This window comes from Rhea pennata, chromosome 20, assembly GCF_028389875.1.
Source record: "Rhea pennata isolate bPtePen1 chromosome 20, bPtePen1.pri, whole genome shotgun sequence".
Taxonomy (NCBI): domain Eukaryota; kingdom Metazoa; phylum Chordata; class Aves; order Rheiformes; family Rheidae; genus Rhea; species Rhea pennata.
In genome coordinates, this window is record NC_084682.1 from 4,610,379 (window position 1) to 4,631,919 (window position 21,541).

General features: G+C 44.2%; 3 protein-coding genes across 3 annotated transcripts in view; 1 reads left to right on the forward strand and 2 right to left on the reverse strand.

Moving 5' to 3' along the window:
* Positions 1–6,727: 6,727 nt before the first annotated feature.
* On the reverse strand, positions 6,728–8,805 carry UBB (ubiquitin B). Its single transcript, XM_062592523.1, has 2 exons — positions 8,717–8,805; positions 6,728–8,039 (listed from the first exon to the last, which is right to left on the reverse strand). The coding sequence occupies exon 2, from the start codon at positions 8,031–8,033 to the stop codon at positions 6,888–6,890; it is 1,146 nt and encodes a 381-aa protein (XP_062448507.1). The 5' UTR covers positions 8,034–8,039; positions 8,717–8,805; the 3' UTR covers positions 6,728–6,887.
* A 7,174-nt stretch (positions 8,806–15,979) lies between these two features.
* CENPV (centromere protein V) lies at positions 15,980–19,289 on the forward strand. Its single transcript, XM_062592271.1, has 5 exons — positions 15,980–16,218; positions 17,167–17,265; positions 18,054–18,123; positions 18,530–18,644; positions 19,025–19,289. Exons 1-5 carry the CDS (start codon positions 15,980–15,982, stop codon positions 19,147–19,149), a joined length of 648 nt encoding a protein of 215 aa, XP_062448255.1. The 3' UTR covers positions 19,150–19,289.
* The window catches only part of PIGL (phosphatidylinositol glycan anchor biosynthesis class L), a 63,752-nt gene continuing 60,627 nt past the window's right edge, over positions 18,417–21,541 (reverse strand). The window contains exon 7 of the mRNA XM_062592813.1: positions 18,417–21,037. Within this exon, the coding sequence (XP_062448797.1) occupies positions 20,939–21,037 (99 nt within the window). The 3' untranslated portion in view covers positions 18,417–20,938. The remainder of the gene's footprint in view (positions 21,038–21,541) is intronic.

Below are 21,541 nucleotides of genomic sequence, written 5' to 3' on the forward strand. Positions count from 1 at the left end.
ACATACGGAGAAGCAACATCTTGTGGCTTTCAACAACAGCTCGCTCCAGTGTAATAGGAGGCAGGCTGATTTGACTCGTGAATGTGCTACAGTTCATGGTTTGGTTCTGAGGTTAGTCACAAGGATCCCTCAATTAGCCCCAGGATAGGCAAGAATGCATGGGAACTGAGGGCAACTGTTCTGCTGGAAGTCAGAAGTTTCTCCTCACACACTTTCACACACCCTAGTTACGAAGCAATGCAAATCTTCACACACCCTAGTTACGAAGCAATGCAAATCTTAGCCAGAATGTTAACCTGCACAGTATAAGGTGTCAGCTGCTCATCACAAGCACAAGAGATCACACAAAGCAGCCCCAGTTCCTGAAAACTGAGGCCATTAGTCAACCTGCCATTAGCACCCACTTAATGGGTTGCTTCTATAAAGAAATACAGGTCTGGAAAAGGCTACTTCTGGGAGCACACACAGGTCATCTCTAAAATCACTTGGAGCTGAGACCATGCTTGCACACCCTTATCACTCCCAAAACTGGACCTCTGGGAAACAGAGAATGTCAGCCCAAACCAAGTGACTTTCTGAGCTTTTTCTCTCATACTATAATAAAACTAAGGCTTGAGGAGGCAGTGTGATCATTATTTCCAGCAACACTGGTGCAGGGTAGCATTCAGCACTTACAGTCTCAATGACCTTTCACAGCATATCATCTATGTGGAGCGTGTCTCATCTGTACTCCGCAGAGCACTGATGGTTCACAGAGCCACATTATGTGATCCAGAGCTCAACTAGGAAAATGCATTAGCTAATAAAATGTTATAGAGTTCACCTAATCACCAGTTTCATAGCAGGGACACATTCCACAAGGAATCTCAAAAGTTCAGTCACTTACTGGTCTAAAAAACGTTAGGAAGTAGTAAATGCCATGTCACGAGAATGGTCATGAAGGCAACATACTGAACTCAGGTTGTGGCTTCCTTCTTCAAACTGCTGCCAGTCCAATGAGAACTTAAAGCAATCCTCATCCAGCAGGACTACAGGATGATGGGGGCTTTCCTGGAATGTGGCCATCACCCATAGAAAAATGCCCAGATGGCCTCTTGAATCAGATGCAAGTTGCAAAAATACCTTCCTTTGAATACACCCAGTAAATGGAAAGGTACCATTTCTTCTTTGATGGTTTTGGATGAAATCACAAGCTTATTTCTCATATTCCTGTGTGGCAAAATTAAACTGACACAGTAACAATGCAAAGCTACTTTTTCTTTCCATGTTTAATGATTTATTGAGACTGATAGGATAGCCAATAAACAATTAGCCTATGCTGAGAAATGCAAGACCAGGACTCATCTCTCCTCTCCTTCATTCCAGCCTTGCACTAATTCCATTCAGTTTTCTTTAGTGATGTTACTCTTAATTTACTCTGTTATCAGCAGGCATGAAATCAGGTTCAGAAGTTTAACTGAGATTTGTAAGCACAAATCCTCTTGGACATTCCCCTTAGCCTTTATGGGAGTCAGTTCACCTTTCAAAGAATCGTATCAGCCCACAGAAGTGCATTGTAACAGATTTGTTTCTGCGCATCTGGTTTTAAGAGCTTACATGGAGGACGCAGAATGTGCTGCTTGCTGGGAAAAGAATTACTGCCAGCTGAGAGGTCAGCACAGCAAAATAGAAACAAAGCCGCTGGGAGAAACATAAATACTGGTATGCATGCACACATGCGCACACGCTTTCACAGAGAGCACACTAGGGTAAACACTAGCATTTCCATTTCAGAGAACTAAGTAGGAAGGCAGAAAAGACCTACCCAAAACTGTATTTGTCAGTGACAGCATTCTGAGGTCAGTAATGGGATTACATCAGTGTTGTGCACTATCCAGCTGAGCTTGTTGTGATGCTTAAAAAGGATCTTGTCACCAAAAATTAAAATCCTAGTAGATATCAGGGCTCAGAAGAAAGCGATCCAAAGTAGTACACAGGGAGGATAAAAGGAACAATTTAGTATCAGCGAAATGCAAACCTGCATTTTCAAAAGCAAAATGTGATCCTCTTACCTTTTAAAGTTTTTATTTGAGGGAACGAGGAAGAGTCTTGTGATTGCTCAGTATTTATTTTAGTGATGAAAATGAGTCGGAAGTGCTGAAGAGTTCAAAAGTTTCTCCCGACAGGAGAGCCATATTTTGTGGATGCCTTAAATCCAGGAAGAGATTAGTCAGACTTGGAACTATTAAATGAGATGAAGTCAAATCACGGGAAGAAATTTTGTAATGAAATGTATTCTCTGATATAGAGAATAGATGAAGAAGCACAGAAATTCATGACAAAACGGGAAAAACAATGACACTGAATCCGCTTAAACAGTAGGCAACAGCAAGCATGAAGAAAATAGCTTTCTAAAAAGCTGGAAAAAAGTGTTATTTCCTAAAATATATTTTCTCTGTTCACTTAAGTGCTCATTTTTTACCAAATGTCTAAAAATGTAATACTCTTATGGTCAATAAAATGTTCTTTGTATACTGTAAACAGAAAATCAAAGTCACTTACATGTATCTGTAGTTTAAGCACAATGCTGATCTGGACTGCTCTGTAGTGGTAGCAGCTCAAAATCATCTTCATAGCAGGAAAGAAGATAATCTGTAATAGCAGGGGATAATTTGTAATAGCAGCATGTACAGTGGACTATTAATATTTTCTCCAGAACAATGGTAGGCCAGCACTTACTCAAACCACAAGGCTAAAAGAGAGCACTGTTTCTTTTAAGTATTACCTTCAGACTTGAGGAAATATGAAGTATTTTTTGCACAGCCAGACTTTTTTTCCATACAATTTTTATACAAACTCCATACTGAAGGAGAAAATTTTAGCAGTTTGACTTGTTAGAGTTACACAGATGGAATCTCCTGCCTCTAGAGGGACCAGCTGATGTCCCATCTAATATCCTGACACTTACATACAATTCCTTGCAAGAACTTCTTTGATGGCCTCAGGGACTCAATTAACTTAAAGGATAGTATTTCAGTAACTACTAGTCTTATATCGTAATATTTAAAGGCTCTCCCTATATTTCTCAGCTTTTAAAGGAACCGTCCACTTCTCACGTTCCTTAAATGGAAGAATAACCTTTTCTGTACGATTATAGCCTGAAGAAATACTACACTCAAGCAAGAAAGCTTGTCACAACCGAGTAACAGCAAAGTTCAAAATCCAGCAGTACCGTTTTAAATTAACACTTCTGTAAAGCAACAGTGACATCCTGTGGTCATTACGTAAATCTGCTGAATTCCTGATGCTTAAGAAAATAGCCTCTAGAGGAAACTTCAAATTACCAAAAAGATACGCAAGCATACAATTGTGAGAACTAAAGTCGCTTTTCTTACTCTTTGTATCAAAACAGCTATCAGGAATTTGTCTAGTTAAAAAAAAACCCACCAGTTCCAAATAACACCATTTTTTGATAATGCAATAATGTTCCATAAATATAAAATTGAGCAACTAAGCAACAATCTCTGAATGTAGCTACCACATGATGTCTTTGGAACTATAGCCAGTACTGCAGAAACCTGGGTATTTCAATTGCTTCTCCCCTTAATCCTCATCTCCTTTGTATCACTATGTTTTAGAGTAGTTGCTAATATAGCAAAACACTAAATATACTCCAAAAACAGTAAAACAGTATTATGTGATTTCTTAAAACAGATTGAGACATTTATATTTAAGCGCAGAAGACAAAAAAGCACTGAAAATCTGGAATAAAAAAGCAGAATTTGAAACTAATTGAAGCTGTAAGAAAAAAAATGCAAAAACCTATCATAAAGCTCAGGTTATAGCAGGATAAAAGATGTGACCAGAATCTGTTCTACATTGGAGCACTTTGACTATCCCATTTTAACAGCACATGCATTGGGGCTGAAGACTATTAAACTCGAGTTTAGCTAGAAATACTTAAATCTAAACAGGTTGAATTGAGGTACCACCAACTGTAAGAATAATTTTGAATCTTAATTAAACTATCAGTCACATTATCTGGTGCAACATACATACTTTGTCCTTTTTTGTTCATAACTTCAGTATATAAAATGTTATGGAAAATCATCTCCTGTAATTCATAAACTACACACACACGTGTAATTCCCCTAATTCTCATCTTTTACGATAAATTGCAATGGATTCTTTTAATAAAGAAATCTCTTGCAGTGATCTCTGCCTGATCAGAGAGATGAGAAACCCTGGTAACAGAGCTCACATGAGAGAAGCAGGAAGGACAGTACAAGTATCCTAGCATCTTCGCAGCCTGTTTAGACACATTTATGATGTCCGTTTCGGCATTGACCAACCCTCCTTCAGCCAGGTTACTGCTGCAGCGTTGCTCCAGCGTCCTACCGTGCTGCTGGTAGTTTGGTTTCCAAGATGTGCTATTAGATACTGTTTCTAGTAAGCCAAATGCAGCTGATACTCAGCATGAGCCTCACCTAAGGAATCTCCCAGCAGAACACCACACTGACACCTTCATAGTTTCACACAATCAGCTCTGGCTACCTAAACCAAACCTGAGCTGCTCCAGCAGTTGCTGAACACCTGAAGGTCTTCCCCTCTCCCCACGGCTTATTACCTTGGATGCAACATCCGAAGTAGGATCCATGCGTGGCTCCACTTACAAACCATCTACAAACAGGAACACTGGGGAGTACCAGCAAAGGCAACGGGTTCCACACAGATTCAGCTTGGGTTGAAAAAAAGCCAGAGTGAGCACACCACAGGGAAACTTGTGAAGACCCACTCAGGTGTGTACAGATCACTTGTTGGAGAGCAGGCTGGGCCCCAGCCTGCTTTGGGGCTGTGCAAAGCCAAGCGCACTTAAGATGATCTAGTATATCTGGGTTCCGCATCAAATTTGAGCAATGCTTCTGTGAGTTTTCTTTCAGTAACTGACACAGAAAAGGGTATCTGCTACTTACAGACTTGCACATAAATACCTGAAAGACCAACCGCACCTGTAGCCTGAGTAATCTGGTCAAGTTAGCAAACCTAACTATTACTACACAGTACAGCTTAACTATTAAAACTTGTCAAATGACCTCTCAACTGTAAGAAACAGTGAAAATAAAGCAGACAGCTTTATGATGGAGCAAATCATCAGCACAGAAAGCTAAGTAACTCAGTACCACGTCTCCTCCGGACTATGAAGTGCTCAGGGAGTTCATACACTACCAAAACAGGGGTAAGTGGGCTGTTAAAAACACCCAGACTGAGATGACTGAACTGAAAAAAAGCACAGAACAGAAAGGCAAAACAAAAAGAAATTATAGGAAACAAATAATCTATGAAAAACATCTCCAGCACAGAAGTTTTCCATGGGACTACACCAACTTTAGATTCCTGCCAGCACAGCTATGTATGCTAGTCAGGAAAGAAAACCCTTCTAAAAAACACCCCCCCCCCCCCCCCACACACACACTATTACAGTTGTAACTTGCAAAAATTGCACTTTAACCTACTTTATTACAATGGGCAGGTTTTTATTAACATGGAAGTGTAATTTCCCACAATTGCTTCTACCATTACTACACCATACGCACCCCCAATAAACACTCTCAGTAATATTATGTGGAAAACTGAAGAGGAATGAATTTTTACCAGTAATCCTACAATAGACCAAAAAAATAAAAATACAAATGGTGCGTAACACAGGGCATTTGGTGAAAAGCAAAGTGTACCAGCAAATACTGTGTATACAGCATGTGGGTGCCAAGATTCAACCTAAAAGGTTGATCAGCCGTCTAAATTCAGGACAGGTAGGGATAATCCTCACAGGTTTAATCCTTACAACCCACCTAGCTTCTATAAAGGAGGATTTGAGTTATTAACACCAGCCACTTTATATGCAAGTTAAACAACCCAATTCACACCGCAAGTCTCTGAACATCTATTCACATTGTTTTGTTAACCCACCTGGTAAGAACAAGTTATGTCAGATTTTGTAGAAGCTGGCATTTAACTCTCAGCAACCCATCAAATTCCATTCAATATTTAAGAAGGCAGAATATTGCAGGGTGTTTTGAGCTAATTATTACTCCCTTTTAACTTTCTGTAGCATACAACTACACCCACACTAGAAATGAGTGCTTCCTGGAATTCTTCCCTCCCCAGATCATAATCCACACAAAGCCATTCAGCAGCACCACACACACACCCCTCAGCAGGCACTCCAATTTGCTTACAACAGGCAATCTCTGGACTATATATGCTCCCCCCCCCCCCCCCACAGTAAAAGGGGAAGGAAGGAAGGGAAGAGAAAAAGGATAAAAAAAGGCAATTGGCCAGTACAGCCTCCAAAGAGGATACAAAAGCGACTTCATGCAGGTGTCATACAGTGGATGTATCCACTAATTTCTCAAAGATGAATTAACCAATTTAAACCCTGCAATTTGAAAGCTACCCAAAAACCTGAAACAAAAGCATTGCACTGATAGTCATCCCTTCTGACCCACCTTTGCTTGCTCTGACTCTTGTTTTCTAGAGTCACTATCCTGCTTGGCAATAGCAATCTTTTTTCGTGAAGTTCTAGGAAGAGGGTACTGGTGCTTAAAATAAGGCAAGGCTTTAGCCTGCATGTGTTTCATCCGTGATAGCCTCATTACACAGAGGCTTGAATTGCCATGGGAGAACGCCACAGTAGGTATGTCACTTAAATATACCAGCTTTACTAGCTTCAACTGAGACAGACTACGAATTGATGTGCAACATAAAACTTTATTAGCATTTCAACACACAGTTCAGCAGTTACTTAAGCTTGCATTAACCTTGCATTTAACTTAACACTAGGACATTAAAAGACTACAGTGCAAAAAACAAATACTACTGGCAATCTTGTAGAGGAAGATACACAAGAACTAACAGCCACCCCTCAGACGCAGCACAAGGTGCAGGGTGGACTCCTTCTGGATGTTGTAGTCAGACAGGGTGCGCCCATCTTCCAGCTGCTTGCCAGCGAAGATCAGCCGCTGCTGATCAGGGGGGATGCCCTCCTTGTCCTGGATCTTGGCCTTGACATTCTCAATGGTGTCACTGGGCTCAACCTCAAGGGTGATGGTCTTGCCAGTCAGGGTCTTCACAAAGATCTGCATGCCCCCCCTCAGACGCAGCACGAGGTGCAGGGTGGACTCCTTCTGGATGTTGTAGTCAGACAGGGTGCGCCCATCTTCCAGCTGCTTGCCAGCGAAGATCAGCCGCTGCTGATCAGGGGGGATGCCCTCCTTGTCCTGGATCTTGGCCTTGACATTCTCAATGGTGTCACTGGGCTCAACCTCAAGGGTGATGGTCTTGCCAGTCAGGGTCTTCACAAAGATCTGCATGCCCCCCCTCAGACGCAGCACGAGGTGCAGAGTGGACTCCTTCTGGATGTTGTAGTCAGACAGGGTGCGCCCATCTTCCAGCTGCTTGCCAGCGAAGATCAGCCGCTGCTGATCAGGGGGGATGCCCTCCTTGTCCTGGATCTTGGCCTTGACATTCTCAATGGTGTCACTGGGCTCAACCTCAAGGGTGATGGTCTTGCCAGTCAGGGTCTTCACAAAGATCTGCATGCCCCCCCTCAGACGCAGCACGAGGTGCAGGGTGGACTCCTTCTGGATGTTGTAGTCAGACAGGGTGCGCCCATCTTCCAGCTGCTTGCCAGCGAAGATCAGCCGCTGCTGATCAGGGGGGATGCCCTCCTTGTCCTGGATCTTGGCCTTGACATTCTCAATGGTGTCACTGGGCTCAACCTCAAGGGTGATGGTCTTGCCAGTCAGGGTCTTCACAAAGATCTGCATGCCCCCCCTCAGACGCAGCACGAGGTGCAGGGTGGACTCCTTCTGGATGTTGTAGTCAGACAGGGTGCGCCCATCTTCCAGCTGCTTGCCAGCGAAGATCAGCCGCTGCTGATCAGGGGGGATGCCTTCCTTGTCCTGGATCTTGGCCTTGACATTCTCAATGGTGTCACTGGGCTCAACCTCAAGGGTGATGGTCTTGCCAGTCAGGGTCTTCACAAAGATCTGCATGTTTAACTGTAAAACATGCAAAACCACCCAGCCTCAATTAACTTGTGAAATACAGTCACACAACCTTTAGCTACTTGAAATAAGTCACTTCTGCTACCTCAGAAATAGTAACTTTAACGACATTTTTATTAATCTCTTCTGCTGACATTCTCATGCTTTCTGCTCTCAACCAACTAGATCTCAAGCCCTGGACTCCTGTGTTTGCCTATTAGAACATTTCTGAGAACAGAGTTCTTAACCTCCCTGACATTGTCCCCCTGCAGATCGCCAACTCCTGGCTACTATCGTGCGCCCTTCAACTCCCCCAACACCCCTGCCGCAGCAGTGCGGCAAAGCAACACGCCACCACCTGGCCCCCGCAGCTGCTACAGAACCTCACAGAAGCACCTAACGACTACGGGGCTGCCCTGCTTCCCTCCCCGAGCCAGTGATTCAGCCACCTATTTCCACCTAAGGAAACTACAATAACCTCCACCATTTTATTCCACTACTCTCTCCCCATACTTCCGTTTTCTTCTCCTCGACTCTCAACGACAGCTTCCACGCAAGCCTAAGACTCTGTACAGGCCTTTGTAGCAACCGAAGCTAGCACCACCCATCCCTGCTTTCTATCTCCCTAGCCTCTTCCTCAACAAGGGATAATATTGCTTAACTTCCAGGTCTCCCCCCGCTTCCCGACTCACATCTCCGGCCCTGGAACCTGCTCGCCAGCAACAACTCTCCTCCTCACGGCAGCTGTTATCTGCCCGAGTGACGCAGACCAACCCCTATTTATACGGTTTCCCTCAGGCGGGTCTTACCTCCTTTAAAGTGACGTGTCCCTCCGCCGCTCAAAGTAGTCCCAAATGAAAGACTACCGCCGTGAAAAATACTCGTCTTTCGACCACTCTGATCCCTCTTCAAAGGGACAAGGGGAGGTTTGGATCTTTCGTGCGAGAACTGAGACCCCCGAAAATCGAGAAATTTCTGAGGACGCGGAGGGATTTCGAGGTGCGGTGATAAGGCGATTAGAAAACGCAGGAAGTTTGCTGCCGGTAGGCGGGATTTTGCAGACACTCGGGGTTGATTGGTGCAGAAGTCGAAAAAGCGGGCATTGATTGGTTGATAGGGGAGCGGGGGGGAAGAGGAGCTGTGAGGAAAACTCTGGAAGATTCGGGCGCTGCTGGGCGCTGATTGGTGCGCAGTGAGGTAAGCCCTGTTGCTAGGGTGGGCCACCTTGCGGGGGCAGATTTTGTTGGGGAGGAGGCGGCGTGCGCATGCGCGCTCGCTCCGCGGGTGCTGGGTGAGGGGGGGGAGGTGCGTTGCGTGTGGTGGAAGAGAACGTTCGGGAGCCTGTGGGGGCTGAGTCTGGGACCGGGACCGGGACCGGGACGGCTTCTTTAGGTCGTGTCTTTGCCCCAGGCAGTGCCTAAGGAAGAGCCTGGAGAGGAGAAAGGGAACGGTGCCCTAGAGAAGGATGGTTTGCCCTTGGTGTGTGAGCTGTGTTGACCAGCAGAGTTACCAGAGCGACTGCCCCCCCTTCCCAGGGAAAGGCAGTGTGGAGTACTTACTGCTGGGCGCTGGAACAGCCTGTAGCACTAGCCCTGTTTTACATGGCTGTGAAGAAAGGCAAGGAAGAGCAGAAATTAGCCAAGCTAGAAAACACTACTCAGAAATGAGTGTTTGTGGTTCCTGGTGTGTCACGCTCGGTACAGGCTGAGTGTGCTGGTAGTCATGCGGCCCATTTCCTGAACTGCCCTTTGAACCAATTTCAGCAGGCTGACAATCTGTTAAGGAGGCTGCAGAACAAGCCTCTGAGGAAACGCTGACATTTGAGATTCAAATGGCTGTTTACTTCAGAACAAGAAGCTTTGAGGGGGAAATGCTTTTCACGTTAATTAAACTTCATTGTAGCTTTCAAACTGGCTTTAATTCATTTTATGTTACATTGTACCTGCAGTACGCAAAATCCAAAAAGGTCTTCATGTGGTACTGCTTAAGTTGGTGCAAGTTCCTTCAGTGAACTCAAATGAACTTGCTGTAAATCCTCTGCTCTCAAAGTAGGCATGTGAATAGCAGGATTGAACACAAACTTACACATTTTAGGCATTTCCTTTGATTAAAAACCTTTTTTTTTTCCCCCTCCATAACAAGGCTTGCATCTATTAGGGCCGCCCGGTTTACAGTAAAAAGGAAAAAAAATCATTCAAAACAATAATTGTTCACAATCTAAAAACAGGAAGAGAGGAAAATGCTAGCTAGGGAATTCTATGGCAATAACCAACCTCTGAAATATTGTTTGGCTACATTAATTTAGACCAAATTGTAGATTGAAGCAGCATTACATTTGCTTTCTTCATGCTGCCAGTTTTGTTCGATGTTTCTAATAGGTTCGTTTTGTTTGCATAGTGCCAGAGTGGCTAAATGTTTGACCTGAGGCTAGCCTGGGTATGCTGCACATCTCGCACAGTGTGCCAGAGATCCTTGCGTCCCCTAGCCAAACAACACCTCGGAGTTAGGAAAGGAAGGGCATGAGTAAATAAAAGTAATGTTTAAAAATGTGAAAGGCCAGATCTGTCGAGCTGGAGATTGAATGCAGGCTAATCTGAAGGCCGGGTTTGAGCACATCAGACTTTTAATAAGGATTTTACTGTGCATGTCTGTTTTTTAATCTTCCCTCTAGAGCTCAGGGAAGCATAGTGCTTAAGAGAGCTAGAGGAAATACTAAGGAGGAGGATAAATTTCTTTTTTTTCCCCTCTTATGTACAGACCAGAAAACACAGGAGCCCCTCCTTATTTCTTCAAAGTAGGCCAAAACCTATGACTAAACTGCTTTCACTATTGTTCATTTTCTGTTTAAGTATTCAAATCAAAAGATTAGAATAAAGTCCCAAGGAGATGGGGTCTACCATGAGCAGTTCTTTAAATACCTTATTATTAATGGCTTCTGAAAATTTCATTCTTTAGGGAAATGTCATTACTCAAAACAAGCACAAGCAGCAACGTGCTCGCATTGAATGCACATTCTGTTTTTAAAACAATTACGGATGAAATTTGTCAAGTCCATGCAAAAAGCGCCAATATTTTCCTTGGCTATTCTACTGCCAAAATGGCTAAACAAAGAATTAGGCGTTGTGCACACAACTCTAGGGTCTAGCAGAATTAAACTAATCTCCACAGCCTACAAGCAACACTACACAGGCCACCACTAGCATTTTGCAACGTTCACTGATGGCATTCATTTAATTCTGCTAGTAGTCTACAATGACTGTCTGTGTGCCTGTACAGAGCCCACCATTTTTCTTTGCAGATGGATATAGAGACCTTCTTAAACACCTCATTTTTGAGGTGTTTTGACCTCTACCTGAGAATTTCTTCAGAAAATACTACCTGAATTTGATACAGACAAAGGAGATCTGTTTGCCCTTAAATGTTGTGGTAACTGTTGTGATTGTACAAAGCATGTGTATTTAACATACATATTCCCCTCCAGTAGTTCTAAGTGAATAATAATGATGAAGCAGCTGACTGAGAACTGCATATAAATAAATGCAAAGCTGAAAAACAGAAATCCAGATCCTGTGACTGGCCTGACTGCACAGGTGGTTCCAGCATTTGCCAGGGCATGGGGCCTGCAGCTGGGAACACACACTCCTTACTGAGTGGTTTCAAAAGTAGGTCATTGGGCAGCAGTACAAAGCAGCCTAATTTCAGAAGAGAAGAAGCTGGAGTCACAAGAAATGTTTCCCATAAATTTGTACATTCTGGAACGCAAGCTGTCAGCTTATATGTACACTGACGTCTCAGCAACAGCATATCATTTCTACATGGGCAATGTCAAATGAAGCAATCTCTTAGCTACAAGGGTTTAACTTGGGACGGGCAGAGGGTTTGAATATGTGTAGCAAGTTCAGTTCTTCTCCTCAGATTATAATAGGACTACTGGCCAAAGGGAAAAACAGTGTATATTCCTGTCTCATAGTATTACTCACACCTGCCTTAGGTCTCTCCTACTGCGTATGACACATGATAATTATATTTACCTATTTAGAGTTGTAAAGATAAAATTGTATTTTTAATACACACTCTTCTCCCCAAACCTGTAACGGGGTAATAGGGCCCAGTCTTCGCTGAAGTCCCAGCCACAAGATGAATGCAGCTGTGGCATGTTACTGCTTGTCCTTCTACCACCAGGCTCAAGGGTTACAAAAATATGAGTCACAATTCAGAGCACCATGAGATTGGTTTTTATATCGTGAGCTTACCAAAAAAAGACAACTCCCCGAGTTCTTTTGTTTAAGTCTAATGCTAAAAATACCTTAAACTAACAAAGTTTTTAATAGCTACTAATTTCAGGAGCTGAAGACTAAAGAAAAACAAAGAGATGCCCAGATTTGTAGTAAAATTAGAAGACTAGGCAGTACTTACCTATCTCCCTGTTAGTTTAAAGCAGTTTGACTTCGCAGGACACATGGAATACAGCCTTGTTTTAAAACCTGGGCTGCAATTGTAAACATCGTTCTGAATAGGTCTAGATGACCGAGAGGGAAAATACCTAGCTGTGTGACCAATTATGCGAGCACTCGTATCATTGCTAGGACAAAATTTGCAAGTGTGGGATATTTAAGAAATACCTGCACAGATTAAGAATGCCTAAAGAATTGTATTAGATCAGCAGAAAGAGAAGGAAAAAAACAGTGACCAGTCAGGCTTATGCTAGAGAAGCTGGGATTACTGGTTTTGAGACATACTTAGAATCATCTGGTCTACATTTCTTTCTTCTAAAAAATGAGAACTTAAACTAAACTAGCTCTTAAAATTAGATTTTTAGAAAACAAACGTACACTGTTTATCTCCTTTGGCTGTAAAGTGTTTAGAAAACAACATTTAGCAATTCTGTATGCTTCTCATTTAAGGAAACTTAAAGGCTATTTTATAAAGACACCATTAAGCTAAAAATACAGGCTTGTTTCTGCATGTTATGCCAGTGAAAATGACAATAAATAATTAGCTCTATTCTAAAAATTACTTGTTTGCATTTCTCAGTCTGTTTATCTCCTGCTTGTGAGTCTTTTGGAGCCGATCCAAACTGCACTGCAGTGAAGGAAGTCTCTTTGTTCATGTTTTCTGCGTCTGGGCTCATCTAGCGTGTAGTTTCTGCAGTAATGTTTTTCAGCAGGATAGGAAAAAAGCACATTGAAAAACAGAAAGATAGAAGGAATAAGACCTAGAATGCTTTTAATCATTATTGATAGAGTATATATATTTCACTAGAACCTCACTACCTAGGGAACAAAAACAAATACTGCCAAAGCTACTCTGTACAGCCTCTGTCCACTGGCCCAGAGATGATACTTGTGGCCTGTATTCTGTCTTCATATTTTTCTGATCCAGCTTGGATCCCTTGATGGTGAGGAGACTGTCCAGAATGCCTTCCCCTCCAAGCACTGGCGCTTTTAATCGCTGCTGCACAAATTGTGTGGTTAACTACCCCATTTCTTTTAAGTATAGTGTTAGCTATACATTACTTTTAGTTCACTGCTTGTTAGATGACAAGAAAAATAAACTTCCTAATTTCTCTTAGCCCACAAACATAAAGCTGCTTTCAGTGCTTTTGCAGTGAAAATGCCATCACAGGCAGATTCTCAATGCAGGCTGCAGGCTAGATCTGCATAGCTGAGTCACTGTTACACAAGCAGAGCAGGGATGGCACAGAAAAGTACCTTTGTACTTTAACACTGAAACACGTCAGCTGTCAAGGAGCCTGACCTTTGAATATCATAAGACACCTGGAGAACAAACAGTGATTTACTGGAATTTTCTTCCTCTTATCCTTCCCATCATCTTTCTGAAAATAGTAATTCCTCCTCCGTTTTGTTGCTGAAGCTTAAGAGCAAACATTCTTCATCAAGCTTTTGGCTTCTACTGTTTGGCAAATATTGCACCAGATTTGGAAGTAATCAACTTACCAGTGAAAGGTGTTAAGTTTTTGGGCCCTGGGGAATGCTTGATGCCCAGGTACACTGCCAATACAGTGGGCAGCTTGGGAAGCGCACCATCACCCAGACACTCACTATAAAGCCCTTGTATTACTTATTTATGTGAGATTTGTGTGACATTTAAAATAGAGTGAATGATCTGTGGAGTAGAGCAGAGACTGTCAGGTTCCCAGATATTACACAGACTGCATTTTCATTCTGGTTTTCATACCTGAACCCCCTTTTGAGAGTGTACAAGTGCCAGTGGCTCTTGAACAGCAAAGGAGAGGCAGTTGGCGCGAATGCATCAGTAACCAGGCCCTCAAATTTGTTGAGACTTTCAGTTTAGGGCAATTATTCTTTCTAGAAAAGGGCAGACCACTGCAGGCCATATCCACATTAAAGGCAAATGAAGCCGTGCTATAGACTGCACAGACTCAGTTCCAGTTCATGGTGTCCAGTTTTGCCTCCATGACTTTTTCTCCTAGAATATAAGGTGACTAATATGAAATCTAGTGTGACTAAAGAAGGTCTGGGAGTGGCTCAGCTCAGGAGCTATGCATAGACATTCTGGCATGGGCCAGAATTTGTCACGTAGAGTGTTTCTAAAATGATTCCCTTAGAATGAGTAATCGGCACAGAGCTTCGGAGGAGGAATAACAGGAAATTGTAACTCAGTACTCCTTCTGATCATGCTGAACCATGGGGTTGTTATTACTAGTCCTGCCGTGTGCCATCTCAGGAGGCAGCCTACACGCTGTAGTCGCACATTTTTAAAGCAGTTTTCCAGGTCAGAGCATGCTGATAGTTGTTTCATCATTGCCCAGTTGCTTTGCTACATTCATGTCCAAGATGTGTTGTAAGTCAGGAGAAAGGACCCTCCAGTCCCGCTTCTACCCATTACCAGACTGGCAGCTTGTTTACTTCTTTTTCTGTTCTCCTTCTGAAGCCCAGGAAGACATTAAGAGCTACTAAAAATACAAGTTTTTGATTGGAGTTATAACTCAGGCAAAACGATTTTCCATTCTTGCAACATGGGCCACAAAGGCTCAGCCTCACAGTGATTTTTTTTTTTTCCTACCAAACATGACTTGGACAAGTTCTTAAACTTCTTGCATTGACAGGTTTTACCTGAGAACCAGCTTTGTCTTTCAGATGTTCAAGTGTCAACTTTTACAGGTTATTTATCATAGAAGAGGTGCTTTCACTTTCTTCTACGCTTATAAACATTTTTAGGGGTACAGACTATTTTTTTTTTTTTTTTTTTTTTTTTTTAAGACTTTGGCCACAGAATTTCTGAAAAGTTGTCTAGTGAGAATTGCGTTAGAACTTACTTGGCTGGAAGGCAGCTGTAGTGACTTCAAACGGGGACTAAGCACCCTGCTGAAGGTGCCTGCTGGTAGGTGGCAGCACTGTGAAACAGCGGCCAGGTTTCTCAGGGAAGGTGGGTGCACGGCAGGGTGTGAAGCGATGTGCTTTCGGTAGCACCTAAGTCTGCAAAGCTCCTTGACATACGGAAATACGTGAGGCATCATATTTATAATGGCTGGAAAGAGCTTATGCTAATGCTTGTAGAGTAACGCTCGGTAACTGCCGTTCCTACCGCACAAGCAGGTGCAAGACAGGAGATGCGCTGAGTTTGTCTTCCTGCAGACGAGCAGCTCGCACCCGCGCCTCCTGCCCGCGCGCCGGGGCAGGCGGCAGCGGGGCCCTGCTCCCGCGGCCGCCACGGATCCCCACTCATCCCGGGCTGCTGGGCCCTGCGGTGGGTGTTTTTCCCCTACAGAAACGTCTCGCGTTTGCGATCGCGGTGTCTCTCCGTGAGCTGCGCGTGGACTCGCCGCGCAGCCGGGAGCGCGGCAGGCAGCGGCCCGCGGCGCCTCGGGGCCGAGCGGCGCGGGGGCGGGACCCCCCCGGGGCCGGGCCGCGGCCGCCGCCGCCCCGCGCGGCTCTGCGGCGCCCCCTGGCGGCGAGCGGCGGCGCGGCCGCATGGGGCGAGGGGCGGCGGGCGCTGCGCGGCGGTCCCGGCGGGGCGGCGCGGGCGCGGGGCCCCCCCCGCGGGGGAGCCGGCGGGGCCGCGGGCAGAAGGCGGGCGGCCCCCGGGAGCGGGCGCTGCCCCCCGGCCGCGGCCCCTGGGAGCTGGGGGCGCAGAGCGAGCGCTGGGTCGCCTTCCAGGAGCGGCACCGGGTGAGCTGCGAGGAGGCGGCGCGGCTGCTGCTGGACGCCTAGTGAGTACGGGCCGGGCGGCCCCCGGCCCGCCGCCTGCCCCGCGGCGCCTTCCCCCTCGGCTCGCCTCCCTCTCGGCAGCGTGGGCGCACCCAGGCTTCTGCGGAGAAGGGGGGTGTCTCCCCTCAAACGGGCAAAGTGGGGGTTACGCTGAGGCTTCCTGTCTTTCAGGGTTCTCCCCTGGGAAATGTCCTTGGTGGTGGCACAGAGCGGGATTTGCCGGGCTGTCCTGTGCAATTCCCAGTGGCCAGCACGCCGCCGCTGCGCCGTAATCTGTGATTGTCCGTGGGAGCGAAAATATGAAAGGCAAAGGATTTTCCTCTGCCGTTTGCGCTTAACCTAGCACGCTGATTCTGCTAAGTTGCTATGGAGGAGACCTAGGGGAGAGGGAGAAGCCCAGGCTCAGAGATTCCTTGGGTCACAAAGTTCCTCTACAAAATTTAAAATGCAAGATTAAATGTACTTCAATTATTCTATAGACTCTGCTGTTCCCAGCTTTTAAAATGCAGGAATATTAGCAATGCTGGAGCAGACATAGCAGAATTGTGGGAAAATTCAGTTCCCAGATGCAAGAGTGTTGTTTTGTGATAGTACCACTCATTTCTATGTGCCATTCACTGAAAATGCTATAGCCTGGGTCAGCATTTTGACCTGAACTCTGGCAGCGGGGACCTATGTTTTGTATTGCAGTTGCAATGTACACTACCTGAACTGTAGCTCTTCTTTTCTTCCCATTGTTTTAATTAAATCAGAAATGCAATGCTGAGGACAAAAGAATTCTCTATCACAGTCTGGCCATGGTATTAGAGTGGATACATTTTCTGGTGTATTGCAAGTGCTCATAGCAAAATTGAGTAATGTACTATATAGCCTTACAAGTTTTCTTGGTCAACAAGAAATGTGCAGTCACAAAACCTTTGCCTTTTTTTTTTTTTCTTTGTTCTTTGCAGTGAATACAGAGGTTTGGTCAAACACACAGGAGGCTGCCACTGTGGAGCTGTCCGCTTTGAGGTCTGGGCATCACCAGATCTGCATGTTTTTAACTGCAAGTGAGTGTTTTTCGACTGCCTACTCTAATGTACAGATAAAGCTCATATGTCTGTCCAACGCCTTAGAGCTCAGAGAACATAATACAATGGCAGAACATCTTCTGACCTGTTTCCATAGACTGTGTCCCTAATCATGTCCACATCTAGTATGGGATCATTGCTGGTGATTTCAGGTGCTGGTTCTCTGTGAAGGACTTCAGATTTCACATCCATGCTCGTGTAGAAAGTGAGAAAGATTGAATTGACTACAGGTGCTCAGCATGTACTCAAAGCACATCAATCCTTTTTTTAATTTGATCTTCCCATGTGAATGCTAAATCTCTGACCAAATATGCTTCAAACTGCAACAGTGTTTGATTTTCACAGTCATCCCCTTGCCTGTAACTGTTTGCTTCTATCTCATATATATCTATTTTTATTTGCTTATTTGCAAAGTACTTAATGTTGGCCAAGTTGGCAAGCTTTTAAATGGATTTCTCAGAGCTACAGTTTGTCCTTGGTAAGTCTGCTGAAAGTTGTGTATGTGAAGAAAAAATGGCATATAATGTTTGATGTAGGTGAATGCCTTATCTGTGTACCTCGGCAGAGTCGGTCTGTTCCATGGGCGCTCTTAACCAAACACACTACAGATACTGTGCGTCTGCTCTTGCCACTTACCTCTGTGATGTTAGCCAGGAGCCGTTTTAGCTGTCAGTGGAATTTCTGTTGTGAAGAGGTCCACGGCAGATCTGAATTTTGCACTACAATTTGTCCAACACTTCTAGAAAAGTCGTCTTTCTCTTCTACAGTTGCAGCATTTGTACAAAGAAACAGAACAGACACTTCATCGTCCCAGCTTCGCGTTTCAAGCTGCTGAAGGTAGAGTAAGAGTGCAGTAAGAGCATGGGGAACATGAACAGAAAGGAATTACCTAATCCATGAGATCCAATGTTACCCTGAAAGATGCAAGTGGCACCCAGTCTTAGCCTTGTGCATGGCTGGTTGGGGAGAAACAGTTGAATTTTATGCCATTTGCTGTGGGTGTGTTAATGCCTGTCATTACATCAGCTGAAGTTAAAGCTTTAGCAGTTCTGAGGCTTGACTGTGATGGCCACATGCATGTACACAGCACAGACACTCAGAAAAGGAGCACAACTGCAGAGCTCTGTATCTCTAGTAAAGAAATAGGAAGTGGTATTTTTAATTTTACATTTCTTAGCCCATACAAAGCAATGAATAAATCCATTTATGCAGCAAATCTACACTGCTTTTCATTTCTGCTTAGGGTGCTGAAAATTTGACAACATACACCTTCAACACACATCGTGCTCAGCACACATTCTGCAAAACCTGTGGTGTACAGAGCTTTTATACTCCCCGCTCTAATCCAGATGGTTACGGTAGGTAGAAAAAGGAAACCTGGCAAATTGTGATAACTAGAACTGACCACCAAGCAAACTGTAGATAAGGACTCCATTGGCTGCTAACATGCCAGAAGTGTGTGTCTTTAGAGTTTGCTCCTGAAGTGCTGAACATCTAGAACTGCAGCCTGAACCCGTGGCTCTTCCATAAGAAAAAAATCTTACCTATGGCTTGTGGCGTTCTGCCCATGACAGGTTTCTCATCTATGCACTTCAACCTTACAGCATTAGCTGGAATAACAGCATTTACCATCCTCTGAGATGCTCAGTCCAGAGCATCTCAGACATTTCCCAATCTTTAGCTTTAGAAGAAGCTCTCTTTAGAAGAGCAGGTTTCTATCTACTCTCTCTTTCCTCAGGAATAGCTCCCCATTGCCTGGATGATGGCACTGTGCACAGCATCGTCATAGAGGATATCAATGGCAAGGAGTGGGAGAAGGCAGTGAAGGAACATAAGACCATCAGAGGCATGTCAAAACCCTGACATTCCTTCCTAGCAGCTGAACCTGGAGCATTGCCATGGAGCTGTAGAACTGCAGTTTGGTCAGAGGGTTAACAAAATCAGTCTCTTTGTTACTGCCACTATCTGCTTTCTGTTTCTTAAATAAATCTTTGTATGCTGCCTGTCTTGCCCATTTGTGACTTTGTTTTCAAACTACCTCTGTTCCATAAACCACTCCAGGGTTGCTGTTTTGGTACTTTGCTCTTAACTGTGCTAATGTTTAAATCACAGTATGCAGAGCAAAGGTGAAAAAAGAAATCCAGTCTTGGCTTGTATGCTTGCTTGTATGGACATTTCCCAACTGTGTTTCAAGTCTGGCTTATAAAATTGTCCTATACAAGATAATCTTTTGCTTAGGACGTAATAGTCACTTACACTGGTCTTTTTCCATTGGCTTCATTGAAGTTACCATGGATTTAGAGTTAAAGGAGATTTTCAAGAGCTTAGCAGGGTCTAATTCAGCAAAGCATTTACACAGGTGTTTAGCTGTGTGCAAGAAAGGGGCCACTGAAGTTCTGCATCTGCTTAAGTGCTGTTCAGCTTAAGCCTGGACTTTAGTCTTGAAGGCTGAGCAAGCATACTCTTAGATGCCGAGTCAAGGCCAGGGAACAGACTTCAACCCTGTCATACTTTTATTACAATGGGCATGTACTTCTGGTACAACCAGGAACTTCGCTGTGTTTGGCAGGATGGTGTACTCACAGCAAGACACCAGGAGCTGCGAATTTGGGATCTGATCTTGACCATGCAGGAAAGATGTCTCCTGCAGATGTGAGCATACCTTATTAATGAATGCAAGCACTAAGGAAATACTGAATCCTGCTGACTTTGCCTCAGTATGACTCTATGAAAACCAGAATCACTAGTAAAATCTCTGTATCAACTACAAAATTAAACCATTGAAAGCTGGTTTCTCCTCCACTAACCTTTAAAACATGGAGGGAAAGGATCTTTAACTAACTCCTGCACTTGTCTTTTAGATAAAAGGAACAGCTTTGAAATATCTCTTGCAATTTTTATCTCTGCATGTGTGTTCAGTTAAAGACTTAGTTACAGTCTGGCTCTCTTGTGCCTCATTCTTAAATCCTGTTGAGACTCTTGTGAGTTATTCTCAAACCCCATGTTCTGAAGCAAGAAGAAATGCTAGTGTTTCATGAGCAACAGTCGGGGAAGGTCAAGCCTGCAAAATAATGTGGCTGAAAGAAACAGTGGGACCAGCACAGATCGGTGCGATTAGAAAAATTCGCATCATTTCTGCTGTTTTATTCAAAAGATTTGGCTTTTGAAAGTCCTGACTGACTAATGCAGGTCCTGTGGTCCTGGTTTTCTCTGTGGAGACGGCATGATCTTGGAAAAGTCATTCCTGATATTTGTTTTTTATAAAAAACACCAAGTAAGAGGCAGGACTTGAGAGGCAGTCTTCACAGCTATTCCTTCCTGGGGAACAATAGTTTGCGCTGTATCTTATATCATGCAGAATATCATTTAACTCATAATTAAGTTGATGCAAATTTCTTATCCCACTTAAGTTTCTACAGTGAGAAATTACAACAGCTGTTCAAACCTGTTCATCTCTAAAAATACCTAGGCAACAAGACATTCAGGAGGAAGTTCATATCGCCTATTGCTTGCACTCTGGAAGAATGTGCTACACGGAGAATCCTGGTCTCTCGTGTGCATAACAGGTGAGTTTTCTCAGTGCTTGGCCTGGCACAGTCTTTTTTCATCTCATTCTTCATCTCACACCTAAAGATGTGTGAGTGTTGTCTTTTTACAGAAGGCGGAGTGAATTGATCACCATGTAACGTGAGAACAGCATGTAGAGGTGGCGAAACCAGAGGAGCTGACTGCGATGACACCGCATGGCTCTCTAGGAGGAAAAATAGTTAAGAAAGCTTTACAAGAACCTTCCAAACCTAATGTCAAGCACAGCTTCCTAGGGCTCCTGAGAGGTTCACTACCAATTTATAGGACAGCCTGTTTTCAGCAAGCAGGGAAGAAGTAGTCAGTGGTAGAAGGCTGCTTATTTCATGGGACCAGAGGACAGGGAGATGCCTATATGGCCCCTTACATGGCTGGTGCTGGGCTGCTTAGTGTTCACGTGGGTCCTGCAGATGGGACATTTCCAGCTGCAGATGGGTGCTGTGACACTTTCCTGGTCATATACCTCCTCCCTGCTATGTGACCTCATGCCTGGATGTTCATGTGCTGGGGAAGCAGAAATCAGATAGGTGTGCATCTGAGAACACTTCGCATGCTGTTTCCGATCATACACTGCCAGCTGAAACTTGACTGAGTCTATATATAGTGCACCAGCTTAAAAAGGTCAAATTCAAGCAACAAAAAGCACAAAGGAACAATAGTGCTCTTATCA

Excerpts from the sequence above, each read along its gene's own strand:
- UBB (XM_062592523.1), bottom strand. The coding sequence starts at position 8,033 with ATGCAGATCTTTGTGAAGACCCTGACTGGCAAGACCATCACCCTTGAG.
- CENPV (XM_062592271.1), top strand. The coding sequence starts at position 15,980 with ATGGGGCGAGGGGCGGCGGGCGCTGCGCGGCGGTCCCGGCGGGGCGGC. Across the intron at positions 16,219-17,166 it reads CGGCTGCTGCTGGACGCCTA|TGAATACAGAGGTTTGGTCA; the intron begins GTGAGTACGGGC and ends TGTTCTTTGCAG. Across the intron at positions 17,266-18,053 it reads CTGCATGTTTTTAACTGCAA|TTGCAGCATTTGTACAAAGA; the intron begins GTGAGTGTTTTT and ends TCTCTTCTACAG.